General features: G+C 39.8%; 1 protein-coding gene across 1 annotated transcript in view; it reads left to right on the top strand.

Annotated features, from left to right (window-relative positions):
- zmat4b (zinc finger, matrin-type 4b) overlaps nucleotides 1-16299 on the top strand; it is a 215447-nt gene extending 199148 nt beyond the window's left edge. Inside the window, exon 7 of the mRNA XM_066714559.1 lies at nucleotides 14722-16299. Within this exon, the coding sequence (XP_066570656.1) occupies nucleotides 14722-14740 (19 nt within the window). The 3' untranslated portion in view covers nucleotides 14741-16299. The remainder of the gene's footprint in view (nucleotides 1-14721) is intronic.
- The last annotated feature ends 4200 nt before the right edge of the window (nucleotides 16300-20499 follow it).

The raw sequence follows: 20499 nt of genomic DNA on the forward strand, positions 1-20499 counted from the left end.
TCCTACCTTTTCCTATGTCATTGGTTCCAGTGTGGACCATGACCAGTGGATTCCCCCCGGCTTTGGCCAGTAGCCCGTCTACTAGTTTAGGGAGATCTGCAACCTGAGCACCAGGCAGGCAAGATACCATGCGGGTCTCCTTATCACTAGAGCACACTGTGTGATCTACACCTCTAAGAATTGAGTATCCTACTATAACTACATCCCTCTTCTGGGGGGAGTGGGCACCATGGTGCTCTGGTGCTCAACTGCCCCCCCATCACCCTCTGAGCTGTCATTTTCCAACTCAGTATCCAGCAGTTGGAACCTGTTGGGCAATTCTAGCTCTTGGGGTGTCTCTAGGGGTTGTGCACGCCTTTTTCTGTGGTTACGACCTACTGTGACCCAGCAGTTCTGTCCACTTTCCTGCTCTACAGTCTCAACTCTCCTAGGTTTTGGCGTGCACACCATCTCTCTCATGGGCTGATTGACCAATTCTTCTATATTCCTAATACAGTGCAGATCAACAAGCTGAGCCTCAAGATCACGAACCTTGATCTTTAGGATTTCAACCTGCCGACAACGTTCACAAATGAAACCTTCTTGGATGAGTTCATCCAGGAAGGCAATCATTCTGCAAAACTGACACTGTAGTGGCCACATGCTTCTAAATGTTTTTTCCCCCTAAGTCTCTTGGTTTCAGATCCCTAGTCAACTGCTTAACTTTTTGTGACCGAGAAACAGCGCAGGCAAATAACAAGATGGCTGCCTCTCACCTGTACTCTCCTGTCTCTGTCTATGGCAACTTGTAAATACTTCTGTTTTTTCTGTAAATAATTCAGTTTTTTTACAGTCCCAGCAGTCTGCACAATAGAAGGAAGGTATGCCATATAACTGTGACCCTTTCCAGAACTGTTTTGTTTAGTGGTTCTGTCATGACCCAAAAACAAAACTTGGGTGATTGTTATTAACTATTAACACCAATGTTGTAAATATAATGTGTTTATTGTCAGTCAACTGCAATAAATGTATTTGTAAATTTTTACTGGAGTCTTCTTATAGTTGCATCTAGAGATAGTACATTTCTATCATGTTGTTTGTTATGTAGCATGAAGTTACTGCTTCTGTTAACAATGCATACATAACTAAAGCTGTTTGTAAAGTGTATGCATTTCCTAGGTCTGAACAGTAAGGTGTCCATCACAAATGCAGCCTCTAACAAAAACTAAAAATAACCCTATTAACAGTTATTATTATTATTATTATTATTATTATTATTATTATTATTATTATTATTTATTTCTTAGCAGATGCCCTTATCCAGGGTGACTTGTACAAAAAGTACTGGCTGTTTTCTTGTTTTTTTGTGTGCGGTTTGTTTCATTTGAATTATTTCACCGGTACATTTTGACAGTGGAGATCACAGATTTGCTGAGCAGCTTCAACATTCTGGTCAGGTGAGCATTGGAAAACAGACGCCTCAAACCCCACAACACCACACCAAGCGAGGTCTCAGTTGTTGAATATAACAAATAATTTGCTTAAGCGGACAGAGTGAGCATGTATTTTTCCAGGTCTTAACCAGCTGATGAGAGAAAGATAGAAATGTGACCTGCAGGGTTGTAGCTTGAGAGGAGCTGATCTAGAGAGAGAAAGTGAAATAAGTCATACCTGTCCAATGAAGTATGTAATTAAATTAATCAGGCAACTTATAGAGTAGTGGGAAAAAATAAAAACAAAAAACAAACTGGAATATTTTTGTGCAAACAGTTCTCTGTAGTAATCAGTCAAAAGCATTACATTTCATTTAGATTTGGCTTTATTGGTCATAGTGTATAATGCTATGTCCGCTGTTAAGGGGGGGGGGCACTATTACAATGTACTCTGAGGATGCCGAGACCAATTGAAAAGAAAACTGAGTGTTGGTTAACTCCTTGGTAACAGGTTGTCCCCAAACTGCTCATCAAACATAATATTTTCATCACAGTCACTGACACTATGCTCTTGTACATCAGAAAGCGGGGACTGAAAGGGACAGTCTTTCAAACTGGGAAGAAAGATTGATTTTTTTAATTTCCAAGCTTTGAAAGTTTTGGAGAATCTCACATAAAGCCAAATGTGACCTTGTGCTATTCTATGAAATAAATCAGATTAAAGTGTAATTGTATTACAAAGCACGAGACGGGACACTACACTACCTGTCTCGTAAGACTATAGGAATGCAGATACAGAATCTATAATTTACAAGGCTGCAATATAGTGAGGGAGGGGTTATCCCTAGCATTACGGTTGAATAAATCAAGTGTCTCTGGCTTATCTTTTTATTTCACCGTGCTGTAAATATTTATTTTTATGCTTTCAAAGTTCATGCGTGGTACTGTAACTCTCATTCTCCTGCAATGCAGACAGGTTCCCTCAATGTAAATCTCCTATTTATATGTGCATAGTCAGCGTCACTTAAACATGGATGTTTACACAGAAATAAAGATACTGCATGAGAAATGTATGAAATCAGAAGAGGCATGTCTGAATGCTATAAGGTGATAACTTTGTGGCTGTACAGGAAACTGTTCATAATTATCATATAAATTATGGATATGGGAGGGGGAACCTTTAGTTTTAATCAAATAAAGTAAACTTTGTCTTCTGCTTAATGCTGATCAAACTAAATGTATGATATTTAATAGAGGACTTGGCAGAGCTGCAGAATTGGTACTTTAAGTAATGTTATTCTTGAGCAGGTAGAGGTTTATAAGTATCTGGGCATTTGGCTAGATAGTGCAAACTAGATGTCACCAAACTACAGCTGAAAGTTTGGGCTAGACTTGTCTATCTTTATCTGAATAAGTGTTGCTTTACAGTATTTACTGGTCAAGATGTCAGTACTACCCATTTTAGATTATGGGGATGTTATTTACAAAGCTGCTTCTAATTCAGCCCTTATAAAGCTGGATACTGTATTTCATTCTGCAATAAGATTTTTCACTGGCGCTCCCTACTGCACTCATCACTGTGATCTACGCACTATGTCTAACTGGCCTTCACTTCACAATTCGGTTATGTCATTCGTACAGACTCATTAATAAAACATTAATCAGAAAATCACAACACTATTTAAGCAATCTATTAACAATATCAGTCCCCTCTTATAATCTTCAATCAAGCCACCTGATTAACTGGCAGTAGTGTGAAGTGGTTAGGGCTCCGGATTCTGGATTTTGGAACACAGGGTCGTGGGGTCGTGGGGCACTGCTGTTGTAACCTTGGGCAAGGTACTTTACCTAGATTGCTCCAGTAAATGCCCAGCTCTATAAATGGGTAAAGAATAATGTGGTATATTGTAACAATTGTAAGTCACCCTGGATAAGAAATCGAGTAATAATAATAATAATAACTGAACTGTCCGTCATGCGTCACTCCTGTTGGGTGTAACTCACTCCAATATGCAGCTTGGAATTAAACTGCCAGGTTTTATTTCAGAAGGTGGTTTCCTCTCTCAGCTTGAAGCACTTTTCTCTGTTTCATGTACCTGCCAGAGCAGAGGCTGACTTCATTTAGGTTTTTTTGTCCATTCAAATGAAAAAAATAACGAAACATTCAAAAGTAACATTTTACAGTCTACGGTTAAAAACCATAAAACCTTTGAAAATAATTAAAAAATGAAACACTGGCAATTAGGACTAACGTTTCAAAATCTCACGCAAGTTTTTGCATCATTAGTCAGCAGGTCTTGATTGGCCCAACTGCTGCGAGAGACTCTACAGGTTATTTTCATATTGAGGGCTTGACGATTCTGTTCAGCATATATTTTAATTAAAACTGGGCATTAAAATGAGACTCCCTACGCCTGAGGTCTATGATCATTTTTAACTGTACTCCACTTCATATAGTGCCTGGATTTGAGACACACAGGAAGAACTAGGCCTTGTCTTACCAGTACCTTACATTCTACATTTTAAAAGCTTAATCTGTGAAGAGTCAAACTGAGAAAAATATGCAGTTTAAGTCCATAAATATTTGGACAGTGACACAATTGTCATCATTTTGGCTCTGTACGCCACCACAATGGATTTGAAAGGAAACAATGCTGGGTTTCTTCCCTGATGATGCTCTGCCAGGCCTGTACTGCAGCTGTCTTTAGTTCTTGCTTGTTCTTGTATGGACCTAACTGTATCCAATCGTTGTCATTGATTTACTTAAGTGCCACTTTGGATTGCCATTTTGCAATGTTTTTACTCAACTGCAAAAATCCATAAAGCCCTCCACTAAAACTACACTTCTAGTCTGAATTTTGATTAGTCAAAGGACGTCTTAAAGATAGTGCATTCTTATTAAAGATTGTGAGCTAATTAAGCAAAGAAACCAGTGTTTAATCTAATCAAAATTGTCCTGGAATGAATGCAGGGTCAGCAGAATAGCTGTACCTTTGGTTAAAATTTCAAAAGGCTTGCTTGCTTTTATTACATGGGAGGTCTAGTGCATCCGATTAATCAGGATGTGGAACATCGTATCCATTAAAATTGGCGAATTCCAGTCTGTAAGTTATTTTGCGATTCACAAATGTTCATTGTTCATGTTGTGGGCCATTATCCAGTAGAGACAGAGAAACTTGAATTACATGGAGGTATTAGAGTACAAAACACAGCATGTACTGTAACAGAGATACAAGAAAATATGTAGAAATTGAAGTTTTTACATAATATATATATATATATATATATATATATATATATATATATATATATATATATATATATTTCAATGGATGGCATATACAACACATGAACATCTTACTCTGCTGTGACAACTTAAACCAGAAATGCCCAAATTACTATATCTGTTTGCCATGGGTCACTACATGCAGTATCCTAAAATAAGAAAGCAATATCAGTGTGAGAGGAACATCTTTATCTGTCAGAGTCGCAGCATCATCCATGTGCCCAATACAGAGTCACAGTGACACTCACATGGAAACCTGGACAAGGGCATCCGCTAATAAATAAGTAAATAAATAAATAAATAAATAAATAAATAAAAACATGCAATCACTAATCATGTGTTTTGGGGAGTATTGTTCCATCTTTCAATTTACCTGCAGAGCTAAATTATTAAATTAAGAAAAGCACTAAAACGTAACCATCATGCCTGAATGATTACAAAACTCAGTTTCATTGACTGATTGAAGTTATAGCTAAAGGTCATCTTATTCTGTACTGAGGTGAACAGGGGTTGCAGTCCATTATTACACTTCACCAATCACCAATAACATGCTACAGTGAGGGAAAAAAGTATTTGATCCCCTGCTGATTTTGTACGTTTGCCCACTGACAAAGAAATGATCAGTCTATAATTTTAATGGTAGGTGTATTTTAACAGTGAGAGACAGAATAACAACAAAAAAATCCAGAAAAACGCATTTCAAAAAAGTTATAAATTGATTTGCATGTTAATGAGGGAAATAAGTATTTGATCCCCTATCAATCAGCAAGATTTCTGGCTCCCAGGTGTCTTTTATACAGGTAATGAGCTGAGATTAGGAGCACTCTCTTAAAGGGAGTGCTCCTAATCTCAGCTCATTACCTGTATAAAAGACATCTGTCCACAGAAGCAATCAATCAATCAGATTCCAAACTCTCCACCATGGCCAAGACCAAAATTGCTGTCCAAGGATGTCAGGGACAAGATTGTAGACCTACACAAAGCTGGAATGGGCTACAAGACCATCGCCAAGCAGGCTGGTGAGAAGGTGACAACAGTTGGTGCAATTATTCGCAAATGGAAGAAACACAAAATAACTGTCAGTCTCCCTCGGTCTGGGGCTCCATGCAAGATCTCACCTCGTGGAGTTTCAATGATCATGAGAACGGTGAGGAATCAGCCCAGAACTACACGGGAGGATCTTGTTAACGATCTCAAGGCAGCTGGGACCATAGTCACCAAGAAAACAATTGGTAACACACTATGCCGTGAAGGACTGAAATCCTGCAGCGCCTGCAAGGTCCCCCTGCTCAAGAAAGCACATGTACAGGCCCATCTGAAGTTTGCCAATGAACATCTGAATGATTCAGAGGAGAACTGGGTGAAAGTGTTGTGGTCAGATGAGACCAAAATCGAGCTCTTTGGCATCAACTCAACTCGCCGTGTTTGGAGGAGGAGGAATGACCCCAAGAACACCATCCCAACATTGAAGCATGGTGGTGGCAGCATCATGCTGTGGGGATGTTTTTCTGCTAAGGGGACAGGACAACTGCACCGCATCAAAGGGACGATGGACGGGGCCATGTACCGTCAAATCTTGGGTGAGAACCTCCTTCCCTCAGCCAGGGCATTGAAAATGGGTCGTGGATGGGTATTCCAGCATGACAATGACCCAAAACACACAGCCAAGGCAACAAAGGAGTGGCTCAAGAAGAAGCACATTAAGGTCCTGGAGTGGCCTAGCCAGTCTCCAGACCATAATCCCATAGAAAATCTGTGGAGGGAGCTGAAGGTTCGAGTTGCCAAACCTTAATGACTTGGAGAGGATCTGCAAAGAGGAGTGGGACAAAATCCCTCCTGAAATGTGTGCAAACCTGGTGGCCAACTACAAGAAAAGTCTGACCTCTGTGATTGCCAACAAGGGTTTTGCCACCAAGTACTAAGTCAAAGGGGTCAAATACTTATTTCCCTCATTAACATGCAAATCAATGTATAACTTTTTTGAAATGCGTTTTTCTGGATTTTTTTGTTGTTATTCTGTCTCTCACTGTTAAAATACACTTACCATTAAATTATAGACTGATCATTTCTTTGTCAGTGGGGAAACATACAAAATCAGCAGGGGATCAAATATTTTTTTCCCTCGCTGTACATGACTCATCAAATTAATGTGAATGCAGTACAGATAACTTGTCCATTGTTATTAATAAAGGCAACCAGAGCATTATAAACTACCAGAACTACAATCATTTTTAGACAAATAGGGATTAATTAAGGAACCCAGGAGCAGAACAAGATTATAGCTCTTTTCTAATATATTCACATTTAAGAACATAAGAACATAAGAAATTTTACAAACGAGAGGAGGCCATTCGACCTATCGTGCTCATTTGGTGTCCATTAATAACTGAGTTATCCAAGGATCCTATCCAGTCTATTTTTAAATGTCCCGAAACTTTCAGCCTCTACCACATCACTGGGGAGTTTGTTCCAGATTGTGACTACTCTCTGTGTGAAGAAGCATCTCCTGTTTCCATTTTGAATGCCTTGAAGCCAAATTTCCATTTGTGTCCACGGGTGCGTGTGTCCCTGCTGATCTGGAAAAGCTCCTATGGTTTGATGTGGTTGATGTCCTTCATGATTTTGAAGATTTGGATCAAGTCCCCACGTATTCTTCTCTGTTCCAGGGTGAAAAGTTTCAGATCCCTTAGTCTCTCCGAGTAGGACATTCCATTTAGACCTGGAATAAGTCTGGTTGCTCTCCTCTGAACTGCCTCTTAAGCAGCAATATCCTTCTTGAAGTGTGGTGCCCAGAACTGTACACAGTATTCCAGATGAGGTCAAACTAGCGCATTGTACAGTCTTAACATGACTTCCCTTCTTTTAAATTCTACACTTTTGACAATATACCCTAACTTTATTTTTGCTTTTTTTATTGCTTCCCCTCATTGTTTGGATGGAGAAAGTGAGGAGTCCACGCAGACTCCTAGGTCTTTCTCAAGCATTACTTCATCTAGTTCTATTCCTCCCATAATTTAATTATAGTGGACATTTTTGTATGTATTACCTTGCACTTGTCCACATTGAATTTCATAAAGTGCCACCTCATACCTTCAAGTTTTGCTATTCTAAAATTGTAGACCATTGTTTTAGACTTGGTCCTTGTTGTTTGGAAGAATGCCTCAAAGCTAATGTTGTGATCACAATTTGCCATTGGTTCTCTAACTAGTGTCTTGGTCATTTGAAAATATCAAGTCAATACATGCACTCTCCCTGGTTGGTTCCCTGACAAATTGAGTTAGAAAGCAGTCATTTACCATCTCAACCATTTCTATTTCTGCTTCTGTAGTCCCAATCCCCCAGTCCCAGTCCCAGTCTATGTTTGGGAAATTGAAGTCCCCCATTATAACATCCACATCCTTGCTACATGCAGTCCTGATCACATTGTACAATGCAACATCTTGCTGAATATCTGAGTTGGGTGGTCTGTAACACACTCCTACCACTTGACCCACAAAGATTCTGTTCCGTTACTGGGATCTAATTTGAGTTCAAACAGAAGTATTTACAAGTTGCCACAGAGAGAGACAGGAGAGTACAGGTGAGAGGCAGCCATCTTGTTTTTTGACTAGTTTCAGTCCAGTCTTAGCATTGCTCATTTTGTTTTAAGTTTGCCTAAATTGAAGTTAGCATTGTCTGTAGTTTGCCTAAATTGAAGTCAATTCAGTTCAGCTCCTGAGTTGGTGAAAGTAAACAGGTTGTAGAAGGGAGATTTTGTTTAGGACTAGCAGGAATTCTGTTGCAGGAAGAGCCAGGTGTGGCCAGTTAGGTGTGAATTTGGGGTAGGTAGACAAAAGCTATTTAAAGCAGCTGTTGAGACCAAGAGGTAAACAGAAGTTGCCACAAAGAGACACAGGAAAGTACAGGTGAGAGGCAACCATCTTGTTACAGCTACTTAAAGCAGCTGTTGAGACTAAGCAGCTGCGCTGTTTCTCAGTCACAATAGTTAAGCAGTTGACTAGGCAACAGGAACCAAGGGACTTGACAGTCAAGGTTCATGATCTTGAGGCTCAGCTTGTTGATCTGCACTGTATTAGGAATATAGAAGAATTGGTCAATCAGCCCATGAGAGAGATGGTGTGCACGCCAAAACCTAGGAGAGTTGAGACCTTGTAGGACAGCAAGACATCGTAGAGAACTGCTTGGTTACAGTAGGTCGTAACTGCAGAACAGGGCGTGCACAACCCCTAGAGACACCCCAAGAGCTAGAATTGCCCAACAGGTTCCAACTGCTGGATACCGAGTTGGACAATGACAGCTCAGAGGGTGATGGGGGGGCAGTTGAGCACCAGAGCACCATGGTGCCCACTCCCCCCCAGAAGAGGGAGGTAGTTATAGTAGGAGACTCAATTCTTAGAGGTGTAGATCACACAGTGTGCTCTAGTGATAAGGAGACCCGCATGGTATCTTGCCTGCCTGGTGCTCAGGTTGCAGATCTTCCTAAACTAGTAGACGGGCTACTGGCCAAAGCCGGGGGGAATCCACTGGTCATGGTCCACATTGGAACCAATGACATAGGAAAAGGTAGGACAGAGGTTCTGCAAGACAAATTTAAAGAGTTAGGAACAAAACTAAAGAACAGAACCTCCACGGTAGTTTTCTCCTAAATACTTCCGGTACCAAGGAAGAATCTTTGTGGGTGATACTTTTGGACAAGAGATGTGGAGGATTAGTGGTAGGAGTGTGTTACAGACCACCCAACTCAGATATTCAGCAAGATGTTGCATTGTACAGTGTAATCAGGACTGCATGTAACAAGGATGTGACTGTTATAATGGGGGACTTCAATTTCCCAAACATAGACTGGGAAAGCCCAGTCGGGACTACAGAAGCAGATATAGAAATGGTTGAGATGGTAAATGACTGCTTTCTAACTCAATTTTTCAGGGAACCAACCAGGGAGAGTGCATGCATTGACTTGATATTTTCAAATGACCAAGACACTAGTTAGAGAACCAATGGCAAATTGTGATCACAACATTAGCTTTGAGGCATTCTTTAAAAAAACAAGGCCCAAGTCTAAAACAATGGTCTACAATTTCAGAAAAGCAAACCTTGAAGGTATGAGGCGGCACTTAGAAGAGGTAGACTGGAGCACACTGGATACAGATTCAGTTGAAAATGGATGGTTATATTTTAAGAATATACTACTTGAGGCTCAGGAGAAATTTGTACCAAAATTTGCAAATTGAGGACCAAAAACATGGTCCAAAATGGTTTAATAGAGGTATGCAAAAAAATATCAGAGGAAGAAAATGTTGTATAGCGCATACAAAAGCAGCTGCAGCTGTAGATCATTTGATAGCATATGATATGATATACTTTGATTTTCAGAAAGCTTTTGACAAGGTTCCACACCAAAGACTGATCCTCAAATTGGAAGCTGTAGGCATTCAGGGTAATGTAAGTAGATGGATTATGAACTGGTTGATGTATAGGAAACAGAGGGTGTCAATTAGTGGAGTCGCTTCTAACTGGAGTGAGGTTGTTAGTGGAGTTCCACAGGGATCAGTACACTTTTTCTAATCTATATTAATATAATATATATATATAATATAATCTGGACTCTGGGATAGTTAGCAAACTTACAATCTCTGTAACACAGGCTATTCAAAGGGACTTAGATACCATTCAGTTGTGGGCCGACACCTGGCAGATGAAATTCAATGTGGACAAGTGCAAGGTATTACATGCAGGTCATGAACAAAAATGTCCACTATAATTACACTATGGGAGGAATAGAACTAGATTAAATATCGCATGAGAAAGACCTAGGAGTCTATGTGGACTCCCCACTTTCTCCATCCAAACAGTGTGGGGAAGCAATAAAAAAGGCAAACAGAATGCTAGGGTATATTGTCAAAATTGTTGAATTTAAAACAAGGGAAGTAATGTTAAGACTGTACAATGCACTAGTTAGACCTCACCTGGAATACTGTGTACAGTTCTGGGCACCACACTTCAAGAAGGATATCACTGCTCTAGAGGCAGTTCAGAGGAGAGCAACCAGACTTATTCCAGGTCTGAAGGGAATGTCCTACTTGGAGAGACTGAGGGAACTGAACCTTTTCACCCTGGAACAGAGGAGACTATGTGGGGACTTGATCCAAGTCTTCAAAATCATGAAGGGCATCGACCACTTCAAACCAGAGGAGCTTTTCCAGACCAGCAGGGAAATGCACCCGGAGACACAAATGGAATTTGGGCTACAAGGCATTCAAAATGGAAAACAGGAAACACTTGTTTACACAGAGAGTAGTCACAATCTGGAACAAACTCCCCAGCAAAGTGGTAGATGCTGAAAATTTGGGAACATTTAAAAATAGACTGGATAGGATCCTTGGATCACTTCGTTATTAATGGACACCAAACAAGCACGATGGGTCGAATGGCCTCCTGTCGTTTGTAAACTTTCTTATGTTGTTATGTTCTTATGCTCTTCTGCCTCAATGTCATTTTTCACATATAATGCTACCCCAGCCCCTTTTCGATTTTGCCTGTCTCTCCTAAACTGTGTGTATTCTTTCAACTTGTATTCATCCCAATCATCCCAAGCCATGTTTCCGTCACTCCTACAACATCATAGTCACACGCCAGCACTGTGGCTTCTAGGTCTAACATTAACAGCAACATTAACAGCACCATTTCTAATATTATATATATATATATATATATATATATATATATATATATATATATATATATATATATATATATATATACACTCACCTAAAGGATTATAAGGAACACCTGTTCAATTTCTCATTAATGCAATTATCTAACCAACCAGTCACATGGAAGTTGCTTCAATGCATTTAGGGGTGTGGTCCTGGTCAAGACAATCTCCTGAACTCCAAACTGAATGTCTGAATGGGAAAGAAAGGTGATTTAAGCAATTTTGAGCGTGGCATGGTTGTTGGTGCCAGACGGGCCGGTCTGAGTATTTCACAATCTGCTCACAATTAAGTTTCTCCACATTCCCAACATTGCAATGCCTTTATTACACACAGCGTGGAGAGAACAGTGAATCAAGAAGATCCCAAAGTTGCTCTAACTCCATTCTAAAAGTCAGAGGCTCTTATACACAAAATCAAAGATCTGATTATAATCAGAAAGTCATTACTATGTTATCTTAAAAGTTAGCTAAGCAGAATGTATATCATTATAGGACAGAGTTCATAGATGAACTCATGGATTAGGGAGCAGGCACTTAAATCATACTGTTTGACAATGTCTCCAAGATTCTCATTGTAAATAACAAACAGAAATCAAACTACCTTCTGGCCTGTCCTTCTAGCTTGACCTTATCTTTCTTAAGTATACAAGAGAGAAAAACAGGTATGAGAAAATAATTTCTAACTTTCCTTCCACACATTACAACCTGTAATTTAAATGGATTTATATTTGGATTTCATGTAATGGACATACACAAAATAGTCCAAATTGGTGAAGTGACATGAAAAAAATAACTTGTTTTAAAAAATTCTTAAAAATAAAATACGGAAACGTGGTCTGTGCATATGTATTCACCCCCTTTGCTATGAAGCCCCTAAATAAGATCTGGTGCAACAAATTACGTTCAGAAGTCACATAATTACTTAAATAAAGTCCACCTGTGTGCAATCTAAGTGTCACATGATCTGTCACATGATCTCAGTATATTCACCAATCAGCCATAACATTATGACCACCTGCCTAATATTGTGTAGGTCCCCCTTTTGCCACCAAAACAGCCCTGACACGTCGAGGCATGGACTCCACTAGACCTCTGAAGGTGTGCTGTGGTATCTGGCACCAAGACGTTAGCAGCAGATCCTTGTATGTTGCAAGTCCTGTATGTTGCAAGGTGGGGCCTCCATGGATAAGACTTGTTTGGCCAGCACATACCACAGATGCTCGATTGGATTGAGATCTGGGGAATTTGGGGGCCAAGTCAACACCTTGAACTCGTGATTCATCAGACCAGGCCACCTTCTTCCATTACTCCGTGGTCCAGTTCTGATGCTCACATGCCCATTGTAGCCGCTTTCAGCAGTGGACAGGGGTCAGCATGGGCACCCTGACTGGTCTGTGGTTACGCAGGCCCATACACAACAAATTGCGATGCACTTTGTCTTCTGACACCTTTCTATCAGAACCAGCATTAACTTTTTCAGCAATTTGAGCTACAGTAGCTCGTCTGTTGGATCGGACCACACGGGCCAGCCTTCACTCCCCATGTGCATCAATGAGCCTTGGCTGCCCATGACCCTGTCTCCGGTTCACCACTTTTCCTTCCTTGGACCACTTTTGATAGGTACTGAACACTGCAGACCAGGAACACCCCACAAGAGCTGTAGTTTTGGAGATGCTCTGACCCAGTCGTCTAGCCATCACAATTTGGCCCTTGTCAAAGTCGCTCAGATCCTTACGCTTGCCCATTTTTCATGCTTTTTACACATCAACTTTGAGGACAAACTGTTCACTTGCTGCCTAATATATCCCACCCACTGACAGGTGCCATGATAACAAGATTATCAGTATTATTCACTTCACCTGTCAGTGGTCATCATGTTATGGCTGATTGGTGTATACACCTGTTCTGAAAGGTCCCAGAGTCTGCAACACCACTGAGCAAGGGGCACCACCAAGCAAGCAGCACCATGAAGACCAAGGAGCTCTCCAAACAGGTCAGGGACAAAGTTGTGGAGAAGTACAGCTCAGGGTTGGGTTATAAAAAATATCCAAAACTTTGAACATCCCATGGAACACCATTAAATCCATTATTAAAAAATGGAAAGAATATGGCATCAGCCATAGTCAAAGCCCAGACCTCAATCCAATTGAGAATCTGTGGTATCACTTAAAGATTGCTGTACACCAGCGGACCCCATCCAACTTGAAGGAGCTGGAGCAGTTTTGTCTTGAAGAATGGGCAAAAGTCCCAGTGGCTAGATGTGCCAAGCTTATAGAGACGTACGCCAAGATTGCAGCTGTAATTGCTACAAAAGGCGGCTCTACAAAGTATTGACTTTGGGGGGGTGAATAGTTATGCACACTCAAGTTTTCTGTTTTTTTGTCTTATTTCTTGTTTGTTTCACAATTAAAAATATATTGCATCTTCAATGTGGTAGGCATGTTGTGTAAATCAAATGATACAAACCCCCAAAAAATCTATTTTAATTCCATGCTATAAGGCAACAAAATAGGAAAAATGCCAAGGGGGTGAATACTTTTGTAATGCACTGTATCTGTTACTTTTGCCCTTTTTTACCCCATTTGTCGGGTTTAAGTCATAGGGCAGTCTAACAATGGACAGTGACATATATTGTGTTCATCTCTACTGTGCTGCAGCAAGGGTTATACCAGTGAGCCAAGGTAATTGACAGGTCAAAATTAAAATAAAGGAGGTGGGGCAGACCTTTCCTCTGCAATCATGAATGTTGTAATACTTCTGCTGCAGGATCATAACACATTCTCATCAGTCACGCAGCTGCAAATGACAACACTTATATGGTCTTCTGTCAGCGCTGTGAAGAACTCTGCTCATTAGCCTCTGAGTTAATGCTGAGGGGGCTGACTTTGTCTAGTACTGTACCTGCCCTGTGTCATTACCAAGCTAACAGGGTTTTCACAGAACAGACAGCGGGCAATTACATTGATCAAAACAAGGAGACTTTCCCTTCTGTAAAATGTGAGACAGTAAACACTTGTGAGTAAAGAGTAAGCAGCTAGAGCAATTGTGTGTATTCCATGCAGCATTGCAGGATAGCGCATTGCAGCACTTTCCACAGGATGGTCTCAGAGATGCCATGGGAAATCCCTAGAAAAGGGACACAGTTTTCCAGCTCATATGCTGGGCTCTCTTTCACGTGACAATCTTCAAGAAAGTGGTATTTAGACTGAAAAAACAATGAGTCTTAGATTAATTGTTGAATCAAGGAATCTGAAGATGATGAACCTGAATTAACTTGTTTATTTCCTCTCTTTGTTTCTCTCTTGCAGCTTGAAAAATCAGTTGTGAGTTTTGCATTTACTGAGAAGAATGGAAGGAAGAATGGAAGGAACGAACTCCCCAGCGATGTGGTTGAAGCTGACAATTTGGGAACATTTAAAATCAGACTTGGATCACTCAGTTATTAATAGACACCAAATGAGCATTATGGGTCAAATAGCCTGCTCTTGTTAGCAAACTTTCTTATGTTTCTTAAGAGGCTGCACCTGGACACAAATCAGACAAACTACAGATCAGCTGGCCCAGTCCTCACTTTCGCTCCTCTTGTCTGGTCAATGTGAAAAGTACTCCACACACCCTTGTATCTCAGAACTCTGGCCTGGGGAGGCAACACAGAGAAGGAAAGAGGTGGTTCCAAAAAACATAGGCATGACTTTAGATCCTGTCTACAGCCTAGAGCAGTAACACCTCCCATCCCCAATCTGCTCTGTTAGCAGTTTGGAAATATTTGCAGATTTTAGAATTGATGACTAAGGCTCCTGTATTTATTTGATCATGCTGACCAGAGTGAGAGGAAGCGATTTTTTTGTATTACTTTTGTTATTGTTGTAGCGTGCTAATTCTTAAAGATTTTGAACACAAGCTTATTCACAGCAGATACAGTGAATCCCTCCTGAAAAACACATGATAGAATGAATCCACTTTTGCTTTAAATTTAAACTGGGTAGCTCCCCTGCCCATCTACCTGATTGCTGATTCATAATGGCTCAAGGGAAAAACCAATTACTGATGTCATTTTTAACCTAAATGATTGGTTCTTCAATGCACAAGTGAGAGGAAAGTATGGCCGTTTTTTTGCATTATAAACTTAAAAGAAACTCAACATACATTTGAAAATAAATAGTAAAGTAGTTAACCCCCAAAATATTGTTGGTCACTTTTTCAGACGTCTGTATCTCTGTTACAATTCAGAAACCTGTTAATAGTGAATGAATAAATGCGTAAAGATTTTTGCCATGTAACATCTAAACTGTATTTTGAACATACCCAGGCTTACTTACTTTCCTAGCAGAATGTAGACACATTATGCAAACACAAGTGTTACATTTAAATAAAGGAGGAATCTAAATGTGATGAAAAGTAAGCTTATTGCAATTAATGAAAATGAGTGAATTATTAAAACTCACATGGAGTTTCTATATTCTGCTTGTAAACATAAAGAAAAACAAGGTCTGTCCAAAAGACAATTTAATTTTACGCAAAACCCTATACATATATCCAGATAGTTTATTAATGCCACCTCATTTGTAATTAAGATATGCAAATGCAAACTAAATTTTTACAGGAGAGTAGAAAAATCAGGGGAAAACATGGTTGATCAGAAGCCTTAATCACTATCAACACAGTTATACATATATATTACTACAGTTCTCATACGATTCAAATGTAGTGGATTCTTTATATTAATATTTATCCACTGAGATGCTGTTTTTTATTTTACTCTGTGTGGTTTGTAGAGATACAACTGGTGATGTGATCACAATCTCAGGGAGGTATTCACTAATTACTGGACCAGTTTATCTTATTCAATATATTTAACTTATTTTTAATTTGAATTTTAACTTTACTATCTTTGATTGGCACTGAAACACATGTAATTATGATTAAATCTTTAAAGAAAAAAATCAAACTGTAATATTTATTTCTTATCACTGAAGGAAACCTGGGGTTTGTGTGTGTGTGTGGGGTGGGTTTCTTATCAGCAACTAAGTAATGAGTAAAAGTTCTGTAGCTATCAGTTGAGATATACAGACTAAAATTAATAACCTCTACATTTTGCGGAGCTCAGCTACGACTACTTGTCAACACACACACAGACACATCTATATCCTTGCGGTGCCTGAGAATGATTTCTACCTGTCAAATATTTTAGGCCTATCCAAGAAAGTGAGTTTTCTAAATACACTGCTGTCACGGTCTCAGGGGTGGACTGCAGGGCAAGGGAGTTAGGACCCAGGTGCAGTGTTTGTAGAGTAGGCTGACAAGACACAAGGACTAATCAAGGACGTGGTCAAGGTCACAGGCTATGGTCGAGATCAAGGAGGTTGAGAGAGAGACAGGACTAGGACAGGGAGCAAGAGAGACAGATACAGGACTGGCAGCGGGCACGGCCAGGATCGGGACCTCTGGTGCGGCGGCGGGCACGGCCGGGATCGGGAACTCTGGCTGGGCGGCCAGGACTGGGGCAGGTACCTTTTTCTTTCTTTTCTTTTCTTTTCTTCGGGACTTCTAGTTTGGCGGTGGGCGCGGCTGGAGTCGGGACCTCTGGTTTGGTGGCGGGCGCGGCCGGGGTCGGATCACTCATCAGAAGAACAGATGTAATACATGAAACCAGAGACCAGTCACATCTACCATGAGGGATCTGGGTGGATATGGACTTGTTAAGTCCAAAACAAAAAATGTCCTTAAGGGCGATTTCATCGAAATCCAACTGGTTGGCTAGAATGCAGAATTCCCTTATATATTCCACTAAGGAACGGTCTCCCTTGCGTATTTCAAAGAGGCGAACTGCTGGGTCCATGTTGGAAGCGAAGTGTTCCGTCACGGTCTCAGGGGTGGACCACAGGGCAAGGGAGTTAGGACCCAGGTGCAGTGTTTGTAGAGTAGGCTGACAAGACACAAGGACTAATCAAGGACATGGTCGAGGTCACAGGCTATGGTCAAGATCAAGGAGGTTGAGCGAGACAAAGACAGGACTGGGAGCAAAAGAGGGAGAGAACTGGAGCAAGACAGTGACCAGAGACCATGCACTACCAGGAGACCAAGGCTTGGAAACACAGGTAGAACTGACAACACTTCACCCTGAGTGAGGGCAGTGAGGGGTTTATAAAGGGAAGCAGAAACTAGAAAGGCAGGAGCAGGACCAATGAGAGCAGAGGAAAGGAACAGAAGTGCACATGGGTGTGGAGGAATGTTAATTGAAAGATTGACAAAGGAAAGCAGTGAAGGGAGAAGGAAAAGGTAAGGGAACATTATAAGGGAACTAGTAATTGAAAGCATGTCTCATGAAAAAAAAAAAAATATATATATATATATATATTTTTTTTTTTCATGAGACATGCTTTCAATTACTAGTTTTCGAGGAATGAGGTCTGGTGGGTTTTGCCTTGGTAGAAATGCTCTGTTTCAATTAGCAAATATAATCTCTAAACAGAAATACAGAAATAGCCACAGAAAATTTAGTTGCTTATTATAAAGATAAAAACTGTTGAATAAATATACATGTGCTAGAAATTTTGTTGTTGTTTTGTTTGTTTGTCTGTTTGTGTGTTTGTTATGTATTGTTCATGGATTGTTTGGTTTGGACTGAAATCAGTGCATGCCGAATAGCATTTCATAGAGAATTAGATCAATTATGTATTTCTTCAGCTTATGTTAGCAGTGGCCCAGTCTGGTCCTGCTTCAGTTCAGCATGTTTGATAGGTCTCCCTTCATTTAAGTCTTAATAAAGCATTGCATCTAATGCATTAGTAAGTATCTTTCGATCAGCAACTGATTTGCAAATGTGATCACAAAGGATTCATTAATACCAGGTGATGTCTAAGAGTGGGTTCTTCTGCTGCCAGTGGCACACAGTGCTGTTTGGGGAACGCATGCCCTTTCAGGAAACAAGTCGAATGTCTCAAACAGTCTTAGTCAAAAGTAAAGTTGGAAAATTGAGAACTGGGGTGTCTGTAATCGTACATACATTAAAAACTGTCATGTAAACAATCCCGAGGCTTGAGCTAAGATACACAAATTCGATAAGTATATTTAAAATGGGGCGTATATCTTTTTTTAAAACACTGCCGTTTCCTTAAAATGATGAAAGCCTAACTTCATTTCAAAATTACTTTTTACTATCTACATCTTATGAAGTTTCTAAACAGTTGAATTTTGAACACAAACCTGTCCCTCGCCAGCATTTTTAACAAGAGCTCACGTTTGTGGTTTTTCAAAGTTTGACAAAATACTGAGCAGTTTGTGTAAAGAAATGACTATAATTGTCAGCAGATGAAGCCATTCTAAATTACTTAATTATATAAACTGACTGTCCATCTGTAGGAATTGATGTTTAAGGGTGACTAATACAATGTGATTATGTTGTCTCTCCGCTTGACCAAGACTGGCCACACTTGCCTGATGTCAATATCAATTATAGCTAATTTCACAACATCTCTACTATCATTTGATTTAAATATGTATAGCATTAGCACATCGTATATAATGAGTGAAGATTTAAGAAAAAAAAAACTCATTAACTGATTTGCATTTGGGAAATCTAAGAATGACGAAAAACTTCACTGATCTAAACTTTATTTTCTGAAAAAGGGTAAACCACTGATGAACTGCAAAATGCCTGGCTTGTTTCTACACATAATAATCATAATGTATGTATACTTTATACAGTTGGGATACTGTACTATTGACTGAACTCAAATGTACATATTTTTTATCAGATGAATAATGATACATAATGTTTCCATGGTTCAGAGTACCTAAAGCTTGGATGGTGTAATACAACGGATCCATTCTTAGACTCTTGTGTTAGTCCAGCTAAGCTTTTGTGTTTCCCCATCAAATTTGAAACTGTAATATTCTCCCTTTATACAAGTCCTGGTAACCCTATTTATGTTTTGGGTTATGTAGTGTACAAATTCTTCAGACAAGTTCCTTTGTGAATAAAAGACACTTGCTACTATAAACAGAATTTGGCTTCGTTTTCATATTTGTATTTGTATTATAGTAGTTCTCATAATGATTATAATCACCATCATCTTAAGATGTACAGAGCCCTGTTTTACAAATGTTAACAGCCATTCTATGATGATTTATTTTCCTGTAATGTATGCACACTGTATGGGATACAAGGATTGTAGTTCTGTTTTAAAGAAATACGATTATAGGATATGAATCAATCTCCACTGTGTTTCATATAGCCTCTTTTTCATAATCTAAGAAAACTCCATCAGAAAACATTTGTCAGGAAACATTAGCTGGACTGTCAGATGTGCAGTATGCTAATAGGTTTCTGTCAATACTGTCATAACATATCTTGACGTCTGCATAATGAATTTCTGAAATGCTTCCTAACATCGGTGAAAACCTTTTTTTCTTTTTTGATTTATAAAAAAAAATCTGTTTTCCACAGCATCTGTAAATGACACTGAGTAATTTAATATTTGCAAAACTATTTCCTGGGAGCGAAGACACTTAGTAATGTGCCACAGCGGGAAGAGCACACGGCATAAATGAAACAGGTGTTAAGTGAGAGGAAGCAGACGTGACTGTACTAGAAAACATCAACGGTGTCAGTGAGCGAGCACCTTTCAAGATTGATTAGTTACCTGTCCTCCCTGTCCACGTTTGAGTGCTGGGGCAAGTCGTGTTCATTGAATGTATTCACTTTTAATATCAGCCATGAATGTGCCTGTAATCGATTTGCCAATATAGGACAGTGGATTAGTACCGTAAAAGTAACCAATACAAAAGTAGCGATGGGGTATTGATTACTGGGAGAGATGCCGAGAATGCTCAAATAGACACTGTCTCATCCTTAGAGTCATCATCAGGGTACAGCATGTGGACAGTATGGGCAGATAGACACTAAAACAGGTACTGCAGAATTGCTTGGAATGTCTCTGCCTCCCGGACAAAAGTCATTCAGATCTATGTGATGCAGGACATCTGTGTCTTGTTCACCCGATCCTCGTAACTCTACATGTATCGAAGTGCTTAGTAGACGGAAATATTATGCAATTGAGGTGAGTGGGGGCCACCCCTGTAGC

The sequence above is a fragment of the Amia ocellicauda genome, chromosome 9, assembly GCF_036373705.1.
Source record: "Amia ocellicauda isolate fAmiCal2 chromosome 9, fAmiCal2.hap1, whole genome shotgun sequence".
Classification (NCBI taxonomy): Eukaryota; Metazoa; Chordata; class Actinopteri; order Amiiformes; family Amiidae; genus Amia; species Amia ocellicauda.